Source organism: Podarcis muralis, chromosome 2, assembly GCF_964188315.1.
Source record: "Podarcis muralis chromosome 2, rPodMur119.hap1.1, whole genome shotgun sequence".
Lineage (NCBI taxonomy): Eukaryota > Metazoa > Chordata > Lepidosauria > Squamata > Lacertidae > Podarcis > Podarcis muralis.
In genome coordinates, this window is record NC_135656.1 from 36,616,692 (window position 1) to 36,640,819 (window position 24,128).

At 44.3% G+C, this 24,128-nt stretch overlaps 1 protein-coding gene across 1 annotated transcript in view; it reads left to right on the forward strand.

Moving 5' to 3' along the window:
• The window catches only part of MGAT5B (alpha-1,6-mannosylglycoprotein 6-beta-N-acetylglucosaminyltransferase B), a 168,812-nt gene that overhangs the window by 82,586 nt on the left and 62,098 nt on the right, over nucleotides 1–24,128 (forward strand). Inside the window, exons 4-5 of the mRNA XM_028717043.2 lie at nucleotides 10,402–10,514; nucleotides 21,012–21,085. Of these exons, the coding sequence (XP_028572876.2) occupies nucleotides 10,402–10,514; nucleotides 21,012–21,085 (187 nt within the window). The remainder of the gene's footprint in view (nucleotides 1–10,401; nucleotides 10,515–21,011; nucleotides 21,086–24,128) is intronic.

A 24,128-nucleotide genomic window follows, 5' to 3' on the forward strand; every position in this document is an offset into this window, starting at 1 on the left:
GTCCTATAGCCATGCCAAGAGTGTCTCTAATTCAGGCCCCGCCCTTACAAGAAAAGTTAAAAAATATTCATGGTGCATGTGACGTGTGTGGACTTCTGTCCAGCATGTTATGTGCTGCAATTAATTGTGAGAAGGGTACTTTCCACCCAGAAAGCTCCCTACAGGGAATAATAGTAGGAATGACTTTGTCTAGTCTGGAGAAAAAAACAAGCAACAGGTGGACAGGCAGGCAAGTATGGACACTGAAATCAACTCAAGGAACAAGTTGCTCAGACTCAGGAGCCAGAGCAGAGAATTCACCAGATAGATGCCTATTGGCTCTCTTGTGTCACCTGACAAGAGCTGAACTAGAAGCAACATCAAACGCTGCTTTGAAACCACTCTTCACTGCCTGGTTAGGAAGGCAATTGATGCACCTTATATAAAGAGACATTTGAGACCCATGAATGAATGATACTTTATAATAGTTCAATTCCAACACATCCCTCACATTCTGTCTTTAAAAATACCTATTTTCTACCATTTGTATTTGTCACACATTGAAGTCACTGCTTTTGACAGCGAGCTGCTAAGAATACCAGATTACACTGAGAATGTATTTAGAGTTTGTGCTGTGGAGACAATGCACAAAGCAGAAAGAGATTCATCTTTTAGTAATGCCCATTTTGTAAGAGGCAATAAAGATACAGCATCCGGTAAAGAGATAAACATGCTATAACTAAGCTGGAGTGGCAAAATTGGAGACAAGAGACAAAGCAGGGGGAATGGGGAATTAAATTAATGTGTGCACTTTTTTTAAAAAAAAAGATATATAAAAAAGAGTCAACTCCCAGTCACCTCATACTGAAAATGAGCTGCCTTGGGGAAAGATATATCTTACAGGGAGTTTTTGAAGGATGATAAATACTGTAGTCAGTCTATTATAAACTGCGGTGTGAGCTGAATCTTAATCAAGACACAGAAATATAAATCTAAAAATAATAAAGGGAAAATCAATATTGATGCTCAGGAATAAAAGTACTATATTTTTGTTAGTAAACGTTTTTAAGGTCCCAGGGAAAAAATTATTTGAGAGAACCTACAGTAATTTACTTTAATTTCAATAGCTGGCAAGCTCCCAGAACGTTTGGGTGGAATTTATACCATTGCCACAAAACAAGCTTATATATAAACAAACAGCATTTATTACTTCACTGCTGGTAGCCTACCGAGGCACCAGAAAAATGTGCTAGCAGACTGGGAATGCACCAATGGCAGCATTTCTGTGAACTCTACTTAATACCATGGTATCATTTGATTATTAGGAAAACACAGTACAACCTACAGACAGGGACTGTATACTTATAAATCTCTCTCTCTCTCTCTCTCTCTCTCTCTCACACACACACACACACACACACACATTACATTAATAATAATAATTTATTCTTTTTCCAATAAAAGATTCTCAAAGCCGCTTACAAAGATGTAAAATACAAAAATGCCATAAAAACAAACAGGGAACAATGAACAATAATCCCAGGGTCATGGGTTTGGGACTAGATGACCTGTGGCATACCTTTCAGCTCTATGTTTTTATACATAGTGCCAAAAGTGTTCCTCCACCAACAGCACAACAAGGAGGCTTTTCCACTAGGGCTACTGGGACACAGCCCTCCCAATAAGAATGTTAGGCAATTTTTAACCACCCATCCCAAAAAACCCCACCCTCAAAGCCACATACTCTTTCCTGTCCCCCACACTTTTTACACTTCCATGAACTGAAAGAGGCTTGTAGAGACATTTCTGTCAAACTCTGGGTTCTCTGGCCAATCAGCTCTCTACAGATCTGTAGAGAGGCGCTTAAAAGCAGCCACTCTTAATATTCAAAAGTCTGCTGAGAGACCTATGGGGAGGGATCTCTTTGCCTTAGTCATACTCTTGGATTACGTGAGTGACTTAATTTCTATATGAGATGTATGGAGTGAAAATCATGTCAGAAAATCACACTTGTTCCCTCTTATAGGAAAGCTCTTTCCCGGTTGTCTCCCTCTTCTATCTCTGACCACTCTTCATCATCCCACCACCAATCTCCTGGCTCTGAGTTTTCTTCCCTTGAGAGTTCCCCAGCCGGTTCTTCCCACCATTCCTCTATGTCCAGCTGGTCCATGGCATCAGGTTTCCCCATCTTTGTTCAGCTAACCAGTTTTGTTTTGAAGGGGAAATGGCTGGGACAGCATTTAAGTCTTTCCCACCACCACCACCACCTGAACAGAAATTTGCCCTGAAAGTGTGCTCATTTTAAAATGTGCTTAACATGACATGTAGCTTGGCCCTTGGTGTAAGATCAAATTTCAACAATCATATATGTCCCCTGTCTACGTAGCCCCCTTATCTGCTCCCCCCATGTGCCCCCCATTAAACAATTTGAAAGGGCTGAATAGGTTCTGAAATTGAAACTCACTCTAAATTGTGTTCAGTCATTTGTCTTAAAATATCACTTTTCGATAGTTATGTGACAAAGATGCAAAGAGGCATGACAGAGACTATCTGTGCCATTATCTTACTCCGATATAGCTTACGGGAGTGTAATATTCCATGAGCTTTCTTGGGCTCAAACTCTGAAGTCTGTTTCCACAGAAACGTCCATAGCACATTTCACAGAAATTCTTGCGGAACAGCTAATGTGACACAACGTCCTCATTTGGAAGAAATGAAAGGAGCATTTGAGAGTGCGATAGCCAAACACTCATTTCTAAGTTAATACTTTTTGATAAAAGAGCAGCTGACAGTTAATGGAACTGGTAAAAACTCTCTGTGAGTAATAGACCCAATTGCCATCTGTAGTAAAATGCAGCCTTTTATTTGAGCTGTGGCAATTTTGTACCAGCTGGGAATCTTGACCATTAGGCCTCATTAGAAGTATAGCCCATTTTCCAGCTAAAAAGTCCCCCCAGAAGCCAATTCTGATTTCATCTGAATTAGCACTGATCATCAGAATACTAATAGGAAAGTTCATCTCCACTTAACTAGCTTGTTCAAGTGGCTTGCAGCGGAATACAAAGTCCTCATAATTTTCAAGAGATTATCCAAGAATGGAAGAGAAAAACAAAACAAATAGAAGACTGAACTGCAATAAGATTGGAGGCCTCTGGTGGCCCCACTGCAAGAAGTGTGGCGCTTCTGGTGGCCAGCTGCTCTACACAGCAGCTTATTCTTGCAGATGTTTGTCTGGCCTCTTTTTCCTATAGCTGTCCAAATCCCTCAAAGCCAAACATTTAGCACTGTGCCTATGAAAGAAAAGGAACATGTTTCAAATAGGCATGCGAGCAGTGGGGTTTTTGGAGTGTACAGAATAATCCTAACAAGGGGCTGAGGAGAGATGCAGAAAGGCAGATTCACCGTCACATTCAGGGCCCTGTCAGCTCAACCTGGCCAGAAGGTTGGGGGGGCGGGTTTATTTGGGTGGTTTCCACTATATTCCTGCTGTGGAATCACTCCCCCTGCACACACACCTGGTTCAGAAGCTGTCAGCACCCTGCAGCATTCTGTTTTGGGGGCTTTCCACTGATTAGTGCTAGTGGTTGTTTATTACCCACCTGCGTAAAAGCAAACAAACTGGCCACACCCCTCTTTGCTTGCAGAAGGTGACAGAGAGGTGTGCCATTGCACACACCTTCAACATGGAAGGGGGGGGGGATACAATTGCTGCCTTACTCTGAAGTATGCATGCATACCCTCCAACATTTCTCTGATGAAAATGGGGACATACCATTCCATAATGAAAATTTTACTACAGTGGTACCTCGGGTTAAGTACTTAATTCATTCCGGAGGTCTGTTCTTAACCTGAAACTGTTCTTAACCTGAAGCACCACTTTAACTAATGGGGCCTCCTGCAGCCGCTGTGCCGCCGAAGCCTGATTTCTGTTCTTATCCTGAAACAAAGTTCTTAACCTGAAGCACTATTTCTGGGTTAGCGGAGTGTGTAACCTGAAGCGTATGTAACCTGAAGCGTATGTAACCCGAGGTACCACTGTATTTATACCCCACACACCTTACTATTTATACCCCACTCTGGGCAGCTTCCAACACATATAAAAACATAATAAAACAGTAAACATTTTTTTAAAAATTCACTATACAGGATTGCCTTCCGACGGCTCGGGGGTCGGATATGCAGCTTTAGAATGAGCAGGGCTTTCACACTAAAGAGCTTGGGGTTGTTGTTTCACATGGCCCTTTTCTTGGGCCATGTTGTGCAACACCCCATGTTATTTGAATTTGTTTCTTAACTGATGGACTGGCAGGATGTTAATAATACTAATAATTTACAGCAAAACCCTCTACATATCTCAGCTTTAAATCCCTTTGGGTTTGATGGGGCTAACACCCAGGCAAATGGGCAAAGAACTGCATCTTTAATTGCTTGCCAGATATAATTTACACCTTTCATAATCTTCCCTTGGAACAGCTCTAATATCCCAGTGGAGTCTTGCCCCATGATTTTAAATAGATTGGTGTCTTTTTTAAAAAGTTCAGGATATGTAGTTGTCCCGTCCCCCCCCCCCCTTGGTAGCACGAGGGGCCAATGCTGGGAGTCATAAACCATCTTGAAGGGGGGGGGGGAGAGAATGTGGATCGGTTACTGCCAGAGTGTGGCCTTTAAATCAAGAGCTGGAGCCAGGAAGGTTCATAAAACCAGAAGCAGGATATTTTTTTTAGCCTTGAGAATTGAGGTACTTTAAATTCCAGCCTTCAGGTTCAGTGATCTGTTGAAGAACAAACATAACGCTTAAATAGAAGGGACCTGAAATCAGGACACATTTTCCTGCTGAGTTAACCCAGGACAGACCTCCTAAAGTTTTGCTCATTTGTAATGACATTTCCCTGTATTTTAACATTCCAGAAAGAGAAAAGGCTTGCAATCATAATGCTGCGGGAGACAGGATCTGCTGCAATATTCACCTTCAGATACATCAATAGGAGTAGCAAAAGTAATACATTTTAATAGAAAATCTCAACAACATAACCTTGATTTCATTCTAATTGCCCTGTTGACCTGTTTCTCATGTATCAGGCTTCCCCAGCCGCGTACCCTAAATTGGACTACAGTTCTTGCCAGCCCCAGCCAGTGTGGCCATGGATCAGGAATGGTGGGAACTGTAGCCAAGAACATCTGGAGGTGATCACTTTGAGGAAGGCTGCCATGCATCTGGTCTAAGGTCTTCCCCTTGCTAAACAAATGTAGATCAAGTTCAGTCCCAGCGTTTTACCCACTACAGCTCACTGCATCCCATATGCCAGGTATGAGGAGCCATTGGCCTTCCAGATTCAACTTCCAACCATCCCTTTGAGTCCTTTACAGCAACTCTCTCCTTCTCACCAAGAGTGTTTTGCACATTACACTTCAGCAGGCCCAGAATTGATACTGAAGGTATGCTCAACAGGGGCTTTAGCTGACCCTGGTTCTCTAAAGAACACTACTTTTGATTGACACTGCTTGGGTTACCCTGCATAATGGCCTGTGTTGGCAATGCTGAGGACTGTTGTTTGTTTGAAGAACTGTCAGAGAACAGGTCTCTTTTTCAAGTTTAGTTTTAGGAGAGGGGCCCATAATAAGAGAATGCAGGGGCCCAGAAATTGCCTATCAACAGCAAACTGAGCTCACAGTCTTCCCCATTGTGGTGAGATGTATTGAATTATTATTTAAAATATAGAACTTACACACACACACACACACACACACACACACACACACACACACCAGATATACCTTTTTGGTGATGCATCCGTGGTCACCCTGGCCTGGCAAAATTCAGCATTTGACACTACATCAGAAAAGGCAAAGGAAAAGTGAAAATTTCCTATTATTTTCATTGAGGTCTCATAAGCAACCTAAGCACACACTTGGATCACACGTTTGGAATCACAACTATGCTTTCTAAAAAAATGCATCTGCCACATGGGAGATGGCTTGAAACATTTCTGAATGCAACTCAGCTCCTTCTGCACTCAAGACAGCTGCGATGAACATATCAGTTGAAGGGCAAGGGCTGCAGAGTAATAGAGTTTTGAATTGCATTATTGCCCCGCCCCAACCCTTTAGATTCTACAGATAATAAGTGCAAGCCATTCAGTTGTCTTTGTCCTCTTTGTTCCTGAGAACAAAATGGACCCCCTGCTCTGCCTTCAGTAATGCAGGACTGGAGAAAGGAGAAGAGTAGCCTGCAGCTTCTGCTCCTGGGTGTAAGATGGACTCCATTATTACTAATAATTTAGCACACAACACAATCCACAAAGTGCTTTGCAATTGCTCAGCACTTTCCCCGTCAAAGCCGCTCTCTGAAGTAGCCAATTACTGGCCCTGCTTCCACAAATGGAGGAGCGAAAAACTGAGAGGTAGCTATTTGCCCAGGGAAACAATAGTTGAGTTGTTGTGGTTTCTTTAAAATCCTTATTTCCATAGTGCGAGGCTGGCATTTTAGACACCGGACCACACTGGCTCCTTATACTTACTCTGACGATAACAAGCATAACTTCAAGCCCATCCACCTCCATCCACACCACTGCACTAACTTTTCCCTGATGTGTTATATGTGATTTATGCAGGACCCCATTCTGTCCACAAGCATAAGACTCTTTGATTTTAATGAGGTGCTCTATAGAAAGGAGATGGCCAGCCTTTCAGCATTCGAGCCGATTTACCTTTGGGAGTTGGGCAGGTGCAGGTGGTGCTTTTCAGGTCCCTACAGCATAAGCTTTGCATCAAAGTTCCCTCATCTGCACAATTGTTAATGGTACAGGGACCCTAAAGTTTACAGTCTGGCCATCCTTGCTATAGAGGATGAGTCTTCTTCCTGGTGGCCTAAGCATTTCAAATGCAAAAAGGCTTATGCAACAGAAGTCTTTCCCTTTAATGATCGACTTGTTCAGCCCATTCTTTAATCCAAAGGAACTGCATAGCATGCATGTAGCAAAAGCAACATACTGAAACACTTTGGTGAATTAGAACGATGGACAGGCAGAAAAGTCTTTCCAGCAGGAAAGCTGCAGGCAGAACTGAGATTGGGAAGAAATTTGATTCAGATTGCACATAAAAGCAAACCTACCTAATTCGCCCTTTCTGGAACGGTACCAGAACCAAAACACAGCCATTCTTTGAAATTCACATTTCTCCAAAGGGTTGAAAATGTGAGTCCTATTTCTGGGCTGGTAAAGAATGGAGCTGTTAAGCACTTGATTGAATTTTTAAGAAAACCCTACAGCTCACATATGCATTGCTGAACAGGCTCCATCCCATCATTTCAGAATGACTGACAGTGCAGCCCTATGTGCGTCTACACAGAACTAAGTCCATTTGAGTCCAGTGGGACTCCTAGAGCTGAAGCCTTAATTATACAAATTAACAATTATCTTAATTATTCTCCTCCTTCCCGGAGTTGTGGCCATCATAGAGCAGCAGCTAGCTGTTGTTATCTGAGATTACATGAGTAAAAAAAAAATATGGTTGGTTTCTTGACAGTTAGAACATCTTCTTTGTGGAGATTGCTCAGTCATTACATTTGCCAAGATCGGTGTGCTATTTATTCAAAGATTAGATCTACTCTGGCAACACTGAAATGCAGAGCAGAAATGTCACCTGGCTGCTCTTTAATTATGAAGGAAGCATCCACCCCCTATTCGCCCGCTGAGAATGATAGATGCTGTTAAGTTCTCAAAGTATTCTTTTGTGCTGTTTAAACACTAAAAAGGCCTGTGCCACCTGAAAAGACCAACAAATATATTGCAGCCTGAGTTTTGTCAGCCAAAGCCACTTTAGCAGAGGCAATAATAATACTTCTCTTTTTGTAAGTGAAGCCAAGAGACCGAGTAATGCAAGGGACAGCAGAAGGAGGTGAACTGAGCACAAATGAATGCAAGACTCAGCGAAACCATAAGATCGTGTTTATTGTGACCCACTCCCAACCGGTTGTGCTTGTAAGCCCCTGAAGAGGCCAACTGCATGCTGTACAAAGCCAACCAAGATCTCTAAACCTACTAAAGGACATCTTGGATATAATACAAGCTCTAGAAATGAGGTTTCTCCTTTCCATCTCCCACTCTGCTCTTTGGCGCTTTTCTTTTTTAAATCTGGATTTATTTTCAGGTGGAATGAAGGAGATTTGGTAGTCTTTTTATTCATTTTTCAGCATTTTGCCTTAAGCAAGACTCCAAACTCCCAATAACCTTTGGAATGAATCAAGGACAGGCTGTTTGCTCAGGTTTCCAATGAGATACAAGTGTGACTGCTTTCTTCCCTGGGAGGTGTAAGAATCTGAATGTCATCATTGTACGAGAACAGGGATTGGGAACCTCAGGCTACGGGGGACAATTGCAGCTTTCTGGGCCTTTCTGTCTGATCGTTGGAACTCTCCTCATCCTATACCCCATACTCAGCCCCACAACCTCTCCTGAGGCCACATCCTTGATGGGTCCTCCTTTGCCCCCTCCCCGAGTGCTTTTGCCTGGCTGGAATATGTCCTTGAACTCAGATAATGCTTCATGCTTGCCTGGCTGTTGGAACTAGCCTACTGTACAAAGGTAGCATTGACATCAATTACTCCACCCACTTTTTGCCTCTGGCCTCGCCCACTACTGGCATGTGTGACCCCCGAAAGGTTGCCCAGATAGCAATGTGACCCACAGCCTGATAAATGTTTCCATATCCCTGCAGTAGAATGAGGTAGTGGAAGCTAAGCTGGCCCCTTCTTTATAGCAATGGATCTTTGCCAATTGATTATACCAGTAGTGGATCTGTCCAAGCTTCCTTCATGCAGATGCCTTTCATTACTGCCGCAAATGGTTGTGGGTTGTTGTTTTTTGGCAGTTTAAAAACTTGGCAGGTGTAATTTCACTCCTTAGTTTATATTCCTAAAATGACTAAGAATCTCTTGGCAAGGTAATGTCCTTGGAAGTTAAAGTAAGGTTGGTGTTTTTTAATTACAAAAAAAAATGATAATGCAAGAGCTTCAGTTCCCAGACAGAAGACATGCCTACACTAGTTGTCTTTTACAGCTGAGCTTATATACGTGGCATCTGTAATGCACATCCAACCTGCTGAATCTACGCTGTAAGAAAAGGCTTCAATTTCAGAGAGAGTCAACTCTCCTTAGCCGTTCTTGGGGGATGGGGGTGGTGGCAAGTGGGGCCATTTCATACATTACAGAGGCAAACAGGGGTTTTAGTTATTTAAATATCATCACCACCACCACCACCACCACCACTGATTTATTAATTGCCTTCTAAACAATCTCAAACTGATTTACTACTACTACTACTACTGCTACTACTACTAATTTATTATTTATATCCTGCCCATCTGGCTGAGTTTGCCCAGCCACTCTGGGCAGCTTCCAATAGAGTGTTAAAAACAATACAGCATTAAATATTAAAAACTTCCCTAAACAGGGCTGCCTTCAGATGTCTTTTAAAAATAATATAGCTGCTTATTTCCTTCAAATCTGATGGGAGGGCATTCCACAGGGCAGGTGCCACTACTGAGAAGGCCCTCTATCTGGTTCCCTGTAACCTCACTTCTCGCAATGAGGGAACCGCCAGAAGGCCCTCGGTGCTGGATCTCAGTGTCCGGGCTGAACGATGGGGGTGGAGACGCTCCTTCAGGTATACAGGACCGAGGCCGTTCAGGGCTTTAAAGGTCCTAATTGAAAACTGTTAAAAACACCAAAAAAAAAAACACCAACTGTATTTAAAACAAAACCCTACCAAGTGGACACTCATGGAAAAGACCCACTGGGAAAGCCTGTAGGAACAAAAATGTCTCCACATGTTTCTGGAAAGGGCAGGTAGTGGGTGCCTGTCATACTTTGACAGGAATGCTATTCCATAGATCAGGGGCAGCCACACTGAAAGCTCTGCTCTAAGTTACTGTGCAGCAAGCTTCTGAGATCTTTGGTACTTGCAAGAGAAACATTCCCACAGACCACAGCAATCTACTGGGTGTATAAGGGTCTCCAATAGAGCCCCCTCAAGGGAGCTTCAAAGATCACATCACACAACAGCCCTTATAGAAGATCAGATCAGATTCCAGAAAGGGGGCGTATGTGTGTGTGTATGTGTGTGTATGTGTGTGTGTGTGTGTGTGTGTGTGTGTTTCAGTCTTTGCCTTTGGCACAGTTCTGCTGTTCCCTCAGTTTAAGGCTCTTGTTGCAAATGTTTTGAGGAAGTGCTGTGGGAGTTTTTGTCCATCATTCTCTCCCATGACATCCCTCTGGCTGCCAGAATGGCTGTCTTTGGCGATTGGCGCTGCAATTTCAAAGCACTGTTGTTTTGGGACAGAGGGACCTCTTCCTTCTTTCTGACAAGTCTGGATGCCTAACAAGAATGAATCAAAGTTTATATCTCTTTTTCACTTATTCTTCAGGTACCACCCAGCAGTTGGCTTGATGGAGAGGATCCAGGCGATTGCTCAGAACGTCTCGGACATTGCAATGAAGGTGGATCAGATTCTTCGCAACAGCCTCCTAAACGGAAAATGTAAGAAAACCGGCAGGCTCACCAAAAAGGATGATCTGAGAGTGTGACATCTGCTTATATATTTTTATCGAAATGTTCCTGGGTACCATTGTATACATGTGTACAAGTTACAGTTTGTTTCACTTAGAGTAGGGGAAAATAGCAATCTGGCAAGAAACCAGGGCTTAGAATCGAGGAATATTTGATTTATTACAAGAGAGAGAAATATTGATCGCTATGCAGGCCATTACATTCAATTGGACTAGCAATGTGTGGGTTAAATGAAAGGAGAGGATAGCTAGGACAACAGAGATAGCAGGGTAAAGGTAAAGGGACCCCTGACCATTAGGTCCAGTTGCGGCTGATTCTGGGGTTGCAGCGCTCATCTCGCTCTATAGGCCGAGGGAGCCGGCATACAGCTTCCGGGTCATGTGGCCAGCATGACTAAGCCGCTTCTGGTGAACCAGAGCAGCGCACAGAAACACCATTTACCTTCCCACTGGAGTGGTACCTATTCATCTACTTGCACTTTGATGTGCTTTCAAACTGCTAGGTTGGCAGGAGCAGGGACCGAGCAACGGGAGCTCACCGCATCACAGGGATTCGAACTGCCGACCTTCTGATTGGCAAGTCCTAGGCTCTGTGGTTTAACCCACACCAAATCCAGTGAAGGAAATGGCAATAGAAGTCAAGCAGACATGCAGTGAAGTTAGCCAGTTTGGAGCTGGAGGTTAGAATCAAACAGGGTTGGCTGGGAGCAGCCTGGGTCTTGGCAGAATGAGGATAATAGAAATATAGAAGTAAGAGCTGGAAAAGAAAAATAGAGTGTGGATGGTGTATGAGAAGAGAGGGAGGGAGAGGAAAAGGTTTCTTTGGTGGGAGATGCTTGCGGAACTACTTGGGTGGTCAGTTGTAGGAAGCGGGGGGCTAGCAGAGCAGTACAAGGTTTCCCCAAGCAGAGGCTGCATGTTCCTTTAGGTCCCTAACTAAACATATGGCATAATCGCAGAAATGGAAATGAGGTGTGGGACACTGGGAAGGAGGTGATAGGAAGAGGAGTGAAACTGATGTAGGGATGGGGCAATTTGGAGTGGAACAGTCTAGTCCAGGCATAGGCAAACTCAGCCCTCCAGATGTTTTGGGACTACAACTCCCATCATCCTTGACCACTGGTCCTGTTAGCTAGGGGTGATGGGAGTTGTAGTCCCAAAACATCTGGAGGGCTGAGTTTGCCTGTGTCTGGTCGATGAGAAGACCCACAAGGACTAGAAGAAGCCCAAGGACTGGAAATGCAAATTCTTACAGGTTCTGAAAGAGTTTATCTAGAACAAAGGGGCAGAGAACTGATCTAGAGAAGAGTACTTAGAGAAAATCCAAAAGTTTGTATCAGTTGGATTCAAGCCTCCTACTACAAGGAGTGAAGGCAAAGGTATGTGGAGTGCAAATGGAGTAGTGGGTGTAGATACCTGCTGCCGGATCCTGAGTTATGCCAATGCATGCTAATGTTTCTCCTGGTGTATTTAGGCATGCAGCGTCCTTTATTACGGCAGCCCTACTGTCCAACCAGTAAGCTGTGGCTCTTTGCACAATGCAATTGTGCAACAAAGAAGACAAAACAAAATCAAGCCAAACTGGAAAGTACAAAATATCAAGTTGGGATGAACAAAATGCGAACAAATGCAGAGCTTGAAGTTATGCAGACACTTAATCCATAAAACACATCGTATAACCACACAGATTAAAAGCAACAACCTATAAGCCACTTCAAAATAAATCCTCACAATAATCGGCTACATACCTGCCAGGTGGGGGATTATCAAGAGGACAAGAAGGATGGTTCCACTGAGCCATCTGGCAGCAAAATGAATAATCGCTCAACACTGGAAAGTCTGGGCTTCTCCAGGCACAGAAAATGGGGTGAAAGACCACCTGTAACTAGCAGCCCATGGGAAACTTCTACTCTGTGAACTAGATAAAAAGCCAAGCTTCCCAGGGATTTGGAGTGTATTTTTGGAACTCTTCCCTGAGTAATACCCACAACTGGAAGCAGTGGGAGGCATGTTGCAGTGATGGAAACTTCCATAACTTAATAGATCTTAATCTGTGACAAGAGCAGACACTCATTTATCCCAACCCTTATCTCCTTATCTGAGCATGCAATCATGAGCACCATATAACATGCTAACTCACTGAATGTCAGAGATGAAAATGCTGTAGCTGGAGAAAAAAAAAAGAGAGGAATAAGATTGGAGGAAGGGAAGCTGGGAGAGGGGAGAGCGAGTCGGGGACTGTACAGTGGTACCTCAGGTTAAGTACTTAATTCGTTCCGGAGGTCCGTTCTTAACCTGAAACTGTTCTTAACCTGAAACACCACTTTAGCTAATGGGGCCTCCTGCTGCTGCTGCGCCGCCAGAGCACGATTTCTATTCTCATCCTGAAGCAAAGTTCTTAACCTGAAGCACTATTTCTGGTTTAGCGGAGTCTGTAACCTGAAGCGTATGTAACGTGAAGCGTATGTAACCTGAGGTACCACTGTACTGTTCTATTGCAATAATGTGAAAACCCCAATGAACTATGGATAACAAATGCAATTCTCTCTCTCCTTCTCTCTCTCTCTCTCTCTCCACACACACACACACACACACACACACACACCAGCATATAAAACAAACAACCACTGGTGGCCTTCTTAGGGTAATCAGTATGAGTAACTTCCTTCATAACATGTATTCATGTATAACCGATAACCATATGCATTTGACTGTTTCTGTCTTCCTCAGCGGTCTATTGTAATTTTAATAGTACCAATAACTCTTCCGTAACCCCTGGGGTACATATAAGTGTAAACCAATCCTTTCAGTCATACTCCTTGTTAGCCTTTAGGTGAATTTTTGTTTGCGGTGCTATCTTTTTTGCAGAGGAAATTGGCATGTGGGCATATAAATAAGCCTCTTAATGTGTGGTCTGCTTTGCCCTGGTAAAGAATACTATACAGTATTCAGTATTAAGTGGAGACACCACTGACTGCTTAGTGATCCACGGTATTTGGCAAATTGGCCTGAAAAGCATGATGACATTTCTTTCAAAACAAATGTGCAGGATGTGAATTGGGACTAAAGATAGATACCTTTATCCTTGGGACATCAAAGGAAGCCAGCTGTGCAGATTGCACAGGCTGGCCTCATCCACTGCTGTTCTCAATCAGCTGTATGGATGTGAAACATGACATGTGTCTGTACCATAGGGATCAGAGGCAGCCCAGTGGATTCAGGGCAATTTGCACATGACCTCAGAATCTTTTCCTTTCATCCTCAGCCTGCTTCTAACATCCTTTATTCCGATATGTCTGAAATTGAGAACAGAAATGGACAAAGCCATTTGGCTCCACCCTGGAAAAAGTTGGGCAGGACTGAAGTTGAAATTCTGTCCATCAAATCTGTCATTTTTGTGAGTAGGGCTCCTTCCAGAATGGGAGCTTTGTGCACACTTTAAAGGACATTTGAAACATATTCTTTCCCCTTCAAAGAATTTGTGTGTGTGTGTGTGTGTGTGTGTGTGTGTGTGTGTGTGTATGTTTTTATTAAGGTTTTTTGTGTTACAAAGCAAACAGATGAGCCGAGAGAGGTACATATATTGTCTCCACTTTCAATTATGCTAGGCAATAGAATGAAAGAACAATACCCACCATCCCTCTCTCCCGTCTCCCCCCATCTCCTCGTCCCTAACTGCAAGATGTCTATGACAAAAGTGTCTCTCACCAAACAGAAACGATCTTGTTATTGTAGTTAAGCCCTCACAGAGTTATGGTTCCCCAAAACTCTATGACTTAATCTACAGTGCCCAGAGTTCTTTGAGGGGGGCTACATGTGCTTCATATGTGCTTTAAAGGTATAGTATGTATGCAGCCTCAGAAGGTTTGTCAGTCTCTGGTTGATTGCCCTTGATATATGCTACACCCGGCAAAAGGTTCCTTCACAGAGGAAGAGGCATTGTCTGGTTCTGCTCTGATCCTAACAGGAAGCTAGGGAGCATAACATGGACAGAAAAAGGTTATATATCCCCTGCCCCTCTCCATTGCCCCTCACCTCATCTAGACAGGTTAGCTGATCTTGTGTCAAAATTTACATGGCCCAGTCCTCTGCTTGAAAGGCTGTCAAAGTGAGGCTTTATAGTTATTTGTTTGTGGTGTTTCAGAGATGCCAGCTTCTCCAGCTTATTGCAATGCCCAGACATCACATACACGACATTGTGAGGAGCCAGGGGGTGGAGCCAAACACCCTCTGAAAATTGAGGGTGCCCGGCTCCCTCAAAAATTAAGTTGGGGAAACTGCCTTGGCCCCTAAGAGTCAGCGCCTATGTGGTGTTTGTGCCTCAGCATTTAACCAAGAAAAAAGCAGTAGAAAGTCCCTTCCCATAGGCTCACATTCTAAGAAGACATGGAACATGAGGGAAAAGGAATGGGAGGAAGGAGGGGAAAGCAATCTCCAGCACAAGTCCTGCCCAGTTCAGTCCTATTTAAAGAAGGGAGAACAGGGGCCTCGAAATTGCCCATCAACAGTTAATACTTTTGGTAGCACATAGGTCACCTGGCCACAATCTCCCCCATTATGGCGAGATGTATGGTGTTTCCCTTTAAATTATAGCAATTATTTCTAAATTTTCCCCATGCCATATAAAATCAGCATATGCAAATGTAACGCAAACCTCTATCCCTTTTGTCTACCTTTCTTGGTGGTGTGTTTCCTCTTTTCTGGCAATGCCGAAATGATCAGCCTAAAATGGGTCATTGGGCTTCATGCGCACACATTTGTAGGCAATGTTTTGAGACTTGGTATCTTCATTACATTTGTAGGTAATTGTTTGAGACCTGGTATTTGTTGTGTTTTCCAAATGCACAAGCAAACTGCACCTGACCATTCCTGTTGCAGAAAGCAAGCACCCTCAGATACCGTGTTTGTCACATGCAGGGCTGGGAGGGTTAACTTTCTGCCCATGTCCCTGTCTTGGTTGCATTCTCTCTAGCAGCTTTCTCTAAAAGTGCTCCCGACCATTTATTTTCCCTCATACATCATAAGATAAACAACCGATGGCATCGTTCCACTGCTGCCCCTCTCCTGCACTACAAGAAGTGAGCTGTACCTCTCCTCATCTTTCTTCCTACCACATCGTTAAAAACAGGTGAAACTGATTCATTGGGATTTGCACATTCAGTTCTCTTCGGCAGCTTAGGGAAGGAGTTGGGGAGGGTGTGGGGAGAGAGAAGAACTCTTTAATGCTGGCCTCTCATGACTCTTCGGGAAAGGAAGAGTTAATGTCTGCAAAGCACTTGGTGAGCTGAGCACACCATACATCATTAGCAGAAAAGCTAACAGCCAGAGAACTGCAACGCTGGTACCTAAGTCAGCAGCAGTAGCAGCACACTGCAGGGAAGAAATGTGTTCCTATGGCAGCGCACATCCATTGTGGGGGCGCTTGTCTGCACTTCCCACTTCAACACCCCTTCTTGGCGTGTGACACAACTAACACCCACCCCCTTTTCCAGTGGGTTAATGTGCTAAGAAGGGGATTACTGAGGAAATCACTTTAATCATGCAACAATGATGTGTTTGTTTCCTACTAATCCACCAGAGAAAATAATCCCCAACAGACACCATTAAAAATGCTTGCCTTGAATCCCACGAGGACCCATAAACCTCTCCTTTGAAAGCTTGATTTATCCACCTTTTTGTGTTTGTTTCCCGTCTTCCCCATTGCTCACAACTCTCCCCTTTCTCCTGCTGCAGGATGGGTTTTGAAGCTAACTTTAATGATGCTATGATTTTACCTGGGGGCAAAGATTCCCATGTAGTCTGCCATTCTTGTTTGCCATGGCTGGCTTTTAAAAAATTAAATAAGTTGGAAGCTGACACGGAAGTGGGCAATTGTTGTAGAATGGCTGCAGAGCTCCGTTATTAGCCTATGGGTTATCAAGCCAGAGGACTAGCAATAGTCGCAAGCTGGGCCTTACACCAGAGCTTCATTTGCACACGCACACACACATGGAACTAGCACTGGAGGCAAGTTAAAAATGGGTGCTCCCTTTTTAAACATTTACACTACTAAAATTCAAAGTTCTTTAAGTGGTCTCTGTGAAGTCCCATAGCATGGCCACCCTGACTGCCGCCTGAGAGACATCATTGAAAATGTCTCTTCCTTTCTTGGTCCTTTAGGAGCGTTGCCATTTCCTCTCCCCTTAGTTTTGTCCAATGCCTAGTTTAGCATTAAAGGTAAAGGGGCCCCTGACCAATAGGTCCAGTCGTGGCCGACTCTGGGGTTGCGGTACTCATCTCGCTTTATTGGCCGAGGGAGCCGGCGTATAGCTTCTGGGTCATGTGGCCAGCATGACTAAGCCGCTTCTGGTGAACCAGAGCAGCACACGGAAATGTTGTTTACCTTCCTGCTGGAGCACTACCTATTTATCTACTTGCACTGGTGTGCTTTTGAACTGCTAGGTTGGCAGGAGCAGGGACCGAGCAACGGGAGCTCACCCCGTCGCGGGGATTCGAACCGCCGACCTTCTGATCGGCAAGTCCTAGGCTCTGTGGTTTAACCCACAGCGCCACCCGTGTCCCTTAGTATAGTATTAGGTTTTCTCTATTAACAATGTGTCTTACCTTCATTTACGTCAGCAGTAGGGAGCTGGTGCCCCCCCCCCCCAGATGTTGGACTGCAGCTTCTCTCAGCCCGTGTCAGAACAGCCAAGCATCAGGAATGCTGGGAGTTGTCCTCCAACAACATCTGGCCGGAAGCAACAGGTTCCCCATTCCTGTTCAACTTCTTGGACAGTCACTTGGTTGATTTCCGTTCAGCCTACAAATGAAACCTTCCGTACCTTTAAAAAAATGTATTCATGGCCTTAGACTCAGTAATATACTGCCTGGAATTCCAGCTGAGTCACTTTCTTCTTATATAGATATACTAGCAATTCTGATTGCATTTACTGAATGCAAGAAATATTTTGGGGTGGGGTGTTAAAAAGAAAATCTGGTGTTTTTAATGATTAAACGGTTCAACTTGCAGTGCTTTGAATGTTTTACAAATACTGTCTGATGATGCACTTGTAGCTCTCACTGTTACCCCCAGGACTCTTTCTTTTGAAAGATTTTTGTAAGTGGGGGCAACTTTTGCTCTGAGGCTGGCTGCCTCACCTTCTTCCCGATATCTTTGGACTGTAGGGCGGCCGCTTGTTTTAAGCTGTGCCCCCCGCTAGTCCTCTCAGTTGCTTTGTAGCCACTTCTGCTGCTCTGTGTGTCATATCAAAGGCATGCTCAAGGACTAAACCAATCTCTCATGCAAACCTGGATCTCTGCCTGCCTGATCTCATGCCACACACTACGCAGTTTTTAGTGATTCACTCAGCTCCCCAAATGCACAAGTTTGTGCCAACAGCTTGAAAGCAATCGCTATTTCATCCACTATCCATGCTTTCTCTTTCGTTCCGAGTTCTAATAAAGAATCTGCACCTTTCATGCTTAATATTTCTTCTGAGTGTGCTTCAGATTCAATATTTCAAATCCAGACATGGCCATTTATTATTTGCATTGTCATCAAACTGAAAAGTATTAAATACCTCTCTTGCTTATTCACCTGCCTTATGAATAAATAGTGTTGGATAAAATCTCTCACCTATTTCAATTGACCCACTTGCAATGCAGTGCTGTACAACTCAAATCCTTGTCTGCATCTTCTTGAGTCGTCGCAGCATTTCCTTCCCATAGCATAATTCTTAGAGATTTTCTCTTGTCCATTTTTTTTTGGGGGGGGGGAGGGGCATTCAGTTTTACCGTGTTTAAACAAGGCCTAAGTTCATGAAAGGATCATTTCTCATTTGCCATCGTCTCCATCTTCCTTCTATCCCCCTATTGCAGGGATGAGTGACCTGTAGCCCTCCAGTTCTTGTTGGACTCCAACTCCCTTTATCCCAAGCCAGCAATAGTCACCAGTGGTCAAGGAAGATGGCAGCTGAAGTTCAACAACATTCAGAGGCCCACAGGTCCCCCACCCTCAGCTCGACTGCCTGCCCTATGTAGGCTCCTCAGGGCAGGGACCTGTCTTTTAGTTGTAAAGTGCTGTGCACATTAAGGGTGCTATATAAACAGGTCTGGCCCAAGACATTTTGGCCCCTGAGGTGAACCACAAAATCCCCTGTTTCTGGCCAGGGAAGAAGGGGTGAGTGTCCATCTACATTGGGAATAAAGGGGAACTAAAGATCTACACTGGGAACAAGGGTGGGAGGAGATCAGCAACACATTCTTTTCACCAAAAGGCTGCTGTAAATGTGTTTTGGCTGCCAAGGAGGCGGCAAATCCAGCCTCCAAGGAGTGGGCTGCAGCTGTTGCTGCCATTGCAGTGGCGATGGCAGCAGGCAATGCATTTTTTGGAGACCAGATCTGCTGTCCCTGTGGATCCTGCCTTACCTTGCCTTATGGGTGGGTCAGCCCTGTAGATAAAATAAAAACGTTTTACCTCCTCCTGACACTGTGTAATGTTTGCTGCTGAACATTCTGTAGGATGATGCAATAGGAAGCTGAAGTGAGGACAACACCCATGTTGAAAATGAAGCTTTCGCCTTCCTGGATCAAAGACTAAATCTTTTGAAATTGCAAATGGATTTCATTATGATGATTAATGTGGCAGATACAAGAGCATTTTATGACCGGTTGTCTCACTGTGCTCTCCTGCTGTGACCCTAAAGTATTAAATATTGACTCTCTTGCTCATCTTTCTTTGTCCAGCTGTGGCTCAATGTGCCAAATGGCTTTTTCTGCCACCTCTCTCCCTGACACCCAAAAAGGTCCAAAGGAGTCAATAAAATATTGCCTGTTCCTGTTCTAATATCAATGTTTAATGTTTGTCTTTAATCTGCAGCTATGGTTCCTAATGAAGAATTGGGGTACCAAAGGACTTTGTTTAACTTTAAGGGCATGAATAATTGCATAGGCTTCTGCAATTTGTTCTTGAAAACAAATGGAGCCTGTTATAAATAGTTTATAGCACCCTCACTGGCCAGCTCCTTTTAGCTTCCCCCATGTATGAATAATGGATTATTATCCCAAACTGGGCTTGGCCAGTGCTACAGATTAAGTGCCTAGGCGGTAGCAGCTCCCTTTTTTTTAAACTCCAGGTCATCTGGCTCCAGGGCTGGCACCAGGGGTCAGCATCATTGGACAACTGTTAAAGCCCAACCCTCACTCAAGGTCCCTCTGCCAACCCCTGGAGCCTCCTGGTTCTGCTGCTCCTTCCTTTGTTGTTGCTGCCTGTTCACTTGGTCCATTCCCTGGTCTGTACACCACCGATACAATGGTCTCTAGAACGTTGTTCATTGGGGAATGGATACCCCTGTCCCACAGGGATGTTGTGGATATACAGCCTGAAGATGAATAATGGCCTTCTGGTTCCTGGGGGTTAAAACACGAGTAAGCAAGTTTTTACTCGAACTGTTGGGCATGGTGTTGGGGTGTTTATTTCAAAGACAGAACTCCATGCTTTACTTCTGAGCTTCTCTGAAAGGCCTTTGTGCCTGTAGGTGTTGCTATTGTTTGTCTCATTAGATGGCTCTGCACTTGACTGATTGCCTGCACAATTTTCTGCCGCAATTTGAAAATGTCTATATTTTGAAGGGCTTTCATGTGCTCCTTTAGAGTCACGCACATGCCTCATTAGGCACAATTTTTTTGGGGGGGGGCATTGACCGGAGGCAAAATGCTGGCCAACCATTAGCATGCACTGTAATCTGAGAAGAAATGTAAGACCATACAATAGAGCCACGCCAAGAAACACTTTTTTTTAAACTTCCATTTTGCTTTCGTTATCATAGGAAATTGAAGTGTAGCATATATATGATTATTATTTTTTTCAACTGCCCCCTTCCAATATCATCATTCCTTGGTTAGGTTCTGAACAATCGATAGAAGTATGCAAAAGCTGCTTCCAACTTCCAACAATGAGGCTGTATTGATTTCCTGTATTGATTGCTTTTTGTAAACTGCTTAGAGACTTCTGTTGAAATAGGAAGTGGCATATAAATTAGCAGTTTAATAAAAAGGTGTCTTATTGCTAACCATACTCAACGTTAACCCCAACATCAAAGCGAATGATAAATACTGTAGAAAAAAATGCCTTGAGAAATAGTCTTGACTTTCTGCATGCGCCAGCATTTAAGCAGTCAGTCTAAAGGTGAGTTCCTAATTTGCTAGAATAGGAGGCTATTTGCACATAATGTTCTTTAGGGAAGGTTGGGATTGCCAGTCCTTGGATTCTGGTGCCTGGATAGGATCTAAGATGGGGTGTTTTGTGGGACAGAGGGAGGAGAGACAGGACCCAGGTTCATGGAACTGGAGCCCAGATTGAATAATGTGAGCACTACACTATTCCTTTAAAACAGAAAAGAAAAGAAAGCTGGCATTCTTAGCAAGCTCCCTTTGGTACCAGAATCTGAGCTCCGAACTAACCACTCCCATGTGTGTTTGTACTCAACAGCGATAGAAGGCAGACGGGACCAGTGTGAGGTGCCCAGGGATCCCAAATACCCCGACTGCTCTGGGAAAGTGGAGGTGAGTAAAGTAGATTCAGATTTGTGCTCCGAACAGAAAAAAGGTAGAAATGAAAGCAATGTGTCTCTTTGGATGACAGTTAAAAAGATGGAATCTTTTTTGTTCACACACTGTTCCAGCAAGCACTGCAGCAGTAAACTAAATTATTGCAATGTGAGAAAACATCTTTTCAATGCATTTTTCTTTTTTCCCCAAATTAGAAAGGAATATAAGTGGGATATAAAAGGCATGGGTAGTGTTTCAGAGGGATGTGGGTGGCGCTGTGGGTTAAACCACAGAGCCTAGGACTTGCCGATCAGAAGGTAGGCGGTTCGAATCCTTGCAACGGGGTGAGCTCCCATTGTTCGGTCCCTGCTCCTGCCAACCTAGCAGTTCGAAAGCACGTCAAAGTGCAAGTAGATAAATAGGTACCGCTCTGGCAGGAAGGTAAACGGCGTTTCATTGCGCTGCTCTGGTTCTCCATAAGTGGCTTATTCATGTTGGCCACATGACCCGGAAGCTGTATGCTGGCTCCCTCAGCCAATAAAGCGAGATGAGCGCCGCAACCCCAGAGTTGGTCACGACTGGACCTAATGGTCAGGGGTCCCTTTACCTTTACTTTTAGTGTTTCAGAGATCACCTGGGGAAATGAACAGCAATAGTTAAGTCAAGTTTTCCATGAGCCAGAGTTGGACCAGTGGGTGTCCTGCCCCACCAAGAATAAGGATTTTTTCCACCTCAACAAAATTCAAGCACACAAACATTGACTTCTTGGTTTAGTGATACCACAAAATGGTATCTTATTCCTTAGAAGAGGGAGATTTCTTGTTGAGAACAAATCAGGAGCAGCTGGTGCCGCCTGCCCTCAAGTGATTCTGCTCCAAACTGACAACACCCACCTGACCTGTCCAGCTCTGCTTCCCACTCAAGTACCCCGCTGGCTCAGGGTGGACTTTTCAAGATCCATGTCTCCCTTACTATGCTTAATCAGTCCTGAAGTCCCCCTTTAGCTACTATGGCTGTGAATATAGTGCTCAGAGAGGGTAAGGGACAACTTAAGGGAGTTACTGTTTATTGCAACAAGAGACTGTACTCATTATAAGCAGGCAGAAGCTTGCAAACTTATAAATAACTGTTCTTATTTAATGTCCTTTTTGGACACTAAGAAGCCATTGAAATAACTTCATTTTTTTGAAGCCATCCTGGAAATGTGGCAGGCCCACTTAGTGTGGAGGGCTGGCTATGGCCCTGGAGGTCAACTCTGAACTTTAAGGGGTGTGAGTGGCGCTGTGGTCTAAACCACTGAGCCTAGGGCTTGTCGATCGGAATGTCAGTGGTTCGAATCCCCATGACGGGGTGAGCTCCCGTTGCTCAGTCCCTGGTCCTGCCAACCTAGCAGTTCGAAAGCATGTTAAAGTGCAAGTAGATAAATAGGTACCACTCCGGCGGGAAGGTGAACGGCGTTTCCGTGCGCTGCTCTGGTTTTGCCAGAAGCGGCTTAGTCATGCTGGCCACATGCCCTGGAAAAACTGTCTGTGGACAAACGTCGGTTCCCTCAGCCAGTAAAGCTAGATGAGCTTCGCAACCCCAGAGTTGTTCGTGACTGGATTTAACTGTCAGAGGTCCTTGTCCATTACCTTTTTATTCCCCTAGATTTTATATATTGCCCCACCACCAGATAAGAACAGAGGAAGATCAAGGCCCATCTAGTCTAGAATCCTCTTCTCATACAGGGATCTGATTGGCTACTGGGACCTGACTGCAACAGTGCTCTTCCCGCTTGAGATGGTGAGATTCAACTCCCATCATCCCTGACTATTGGCCATAGTGGCTGGGCTGATGGGAGTTGGAGTCCAGCAGCATCTGGAGGGCACCAGCTTGAGGAAGGCCTCCCTATGGGGTAGCTGCAACCATAGCCCTAATGTGTCAATTAGTGCTGTGCTGAACCTTCTCAGAGATTTAATGTTGATCATTTGAAGGAGGAGGGTGAGGGCAAAATGAAGATACCCCCCCCAAAAAAAGGTAGGGTGGGTAGAACTTCATTAGTTTCAAGGGACCAGATTTGTTGAGGTGGATGAGTAGATTGTACTTTTCTTACATGAGGTGGCCAGGGTGTGTCTCTTTTCAGATCAAACATTTTTGGAAAGCCCTAAATTCAGGGAAAGAAGACCTTGTTGAGCTTGACTCTAGTCTAGAGACATGAGAGGTGTTGTGGACTCTCCTTCTTTGGAGGCTTTTAAGCAGAGGTTGGATGGCCATCTGTCATGGATGCTTTAGCTGAGATTCCTGCATTGCAGGGGGTTGGACTAGAGCAGTGTTTCCCAACCTTGTGCCTCCAGCTGTTTTTGGACTACAATTCCCATCATCCCTTGCCACTGGTCTTGCTAGTCAGGGATGATGGGAGTTGTAGTTCAAAAACAGCTGGAGGCACAAGGTTGGGAAACACTGGACTAGAGGACCCTTGGGGTCCCTTCCAACTCGACAATTCTATGAAATATTCACTGAGAGAGTGAGGATGCACACCTTCTTTGTGTGAAGTCTGAGCAACTAGGTTGCCCTGCCTTGCATGATTCATGGACTAATGTAGCATTTATATCTCTGTTAATTATTCATATGCAACAAAATGCAAAGGAAGCACCAATGGATTTATTGTCTTGCTTGTTTTTAATCTCAAGCGTTATCTCTGCCCTGGGGAACAAGCAAAGTGTTGTAACCTGATGCTGGTTTTGAGTACCACATTCTGCTTAGAGCAGCACATTGTCTTGACTTGAACACATCTCGGGCATTTGATTGGCCGGTGCAATTGTGTGCAGCTCTGTATCTGCACCGACCCGTTTAGCTTAACAGTAAGATTAACATGAAGTCATTCCCCGCACTGCACCCCTTCAGCTGTTATTTCAGCCTGCATGCCCCTCAACCAGCTACTTGACAAAACAAATTAACTGCCAGATTAACAAGACACAACCGTTGCATTACTCAGATTGTCCCAGCTACATAGCGGTCATTTTCTCCCATCCTCTTCCATGGCGGGGTTAAATTTTAAGTGTAATTTAATTGCTGGAGG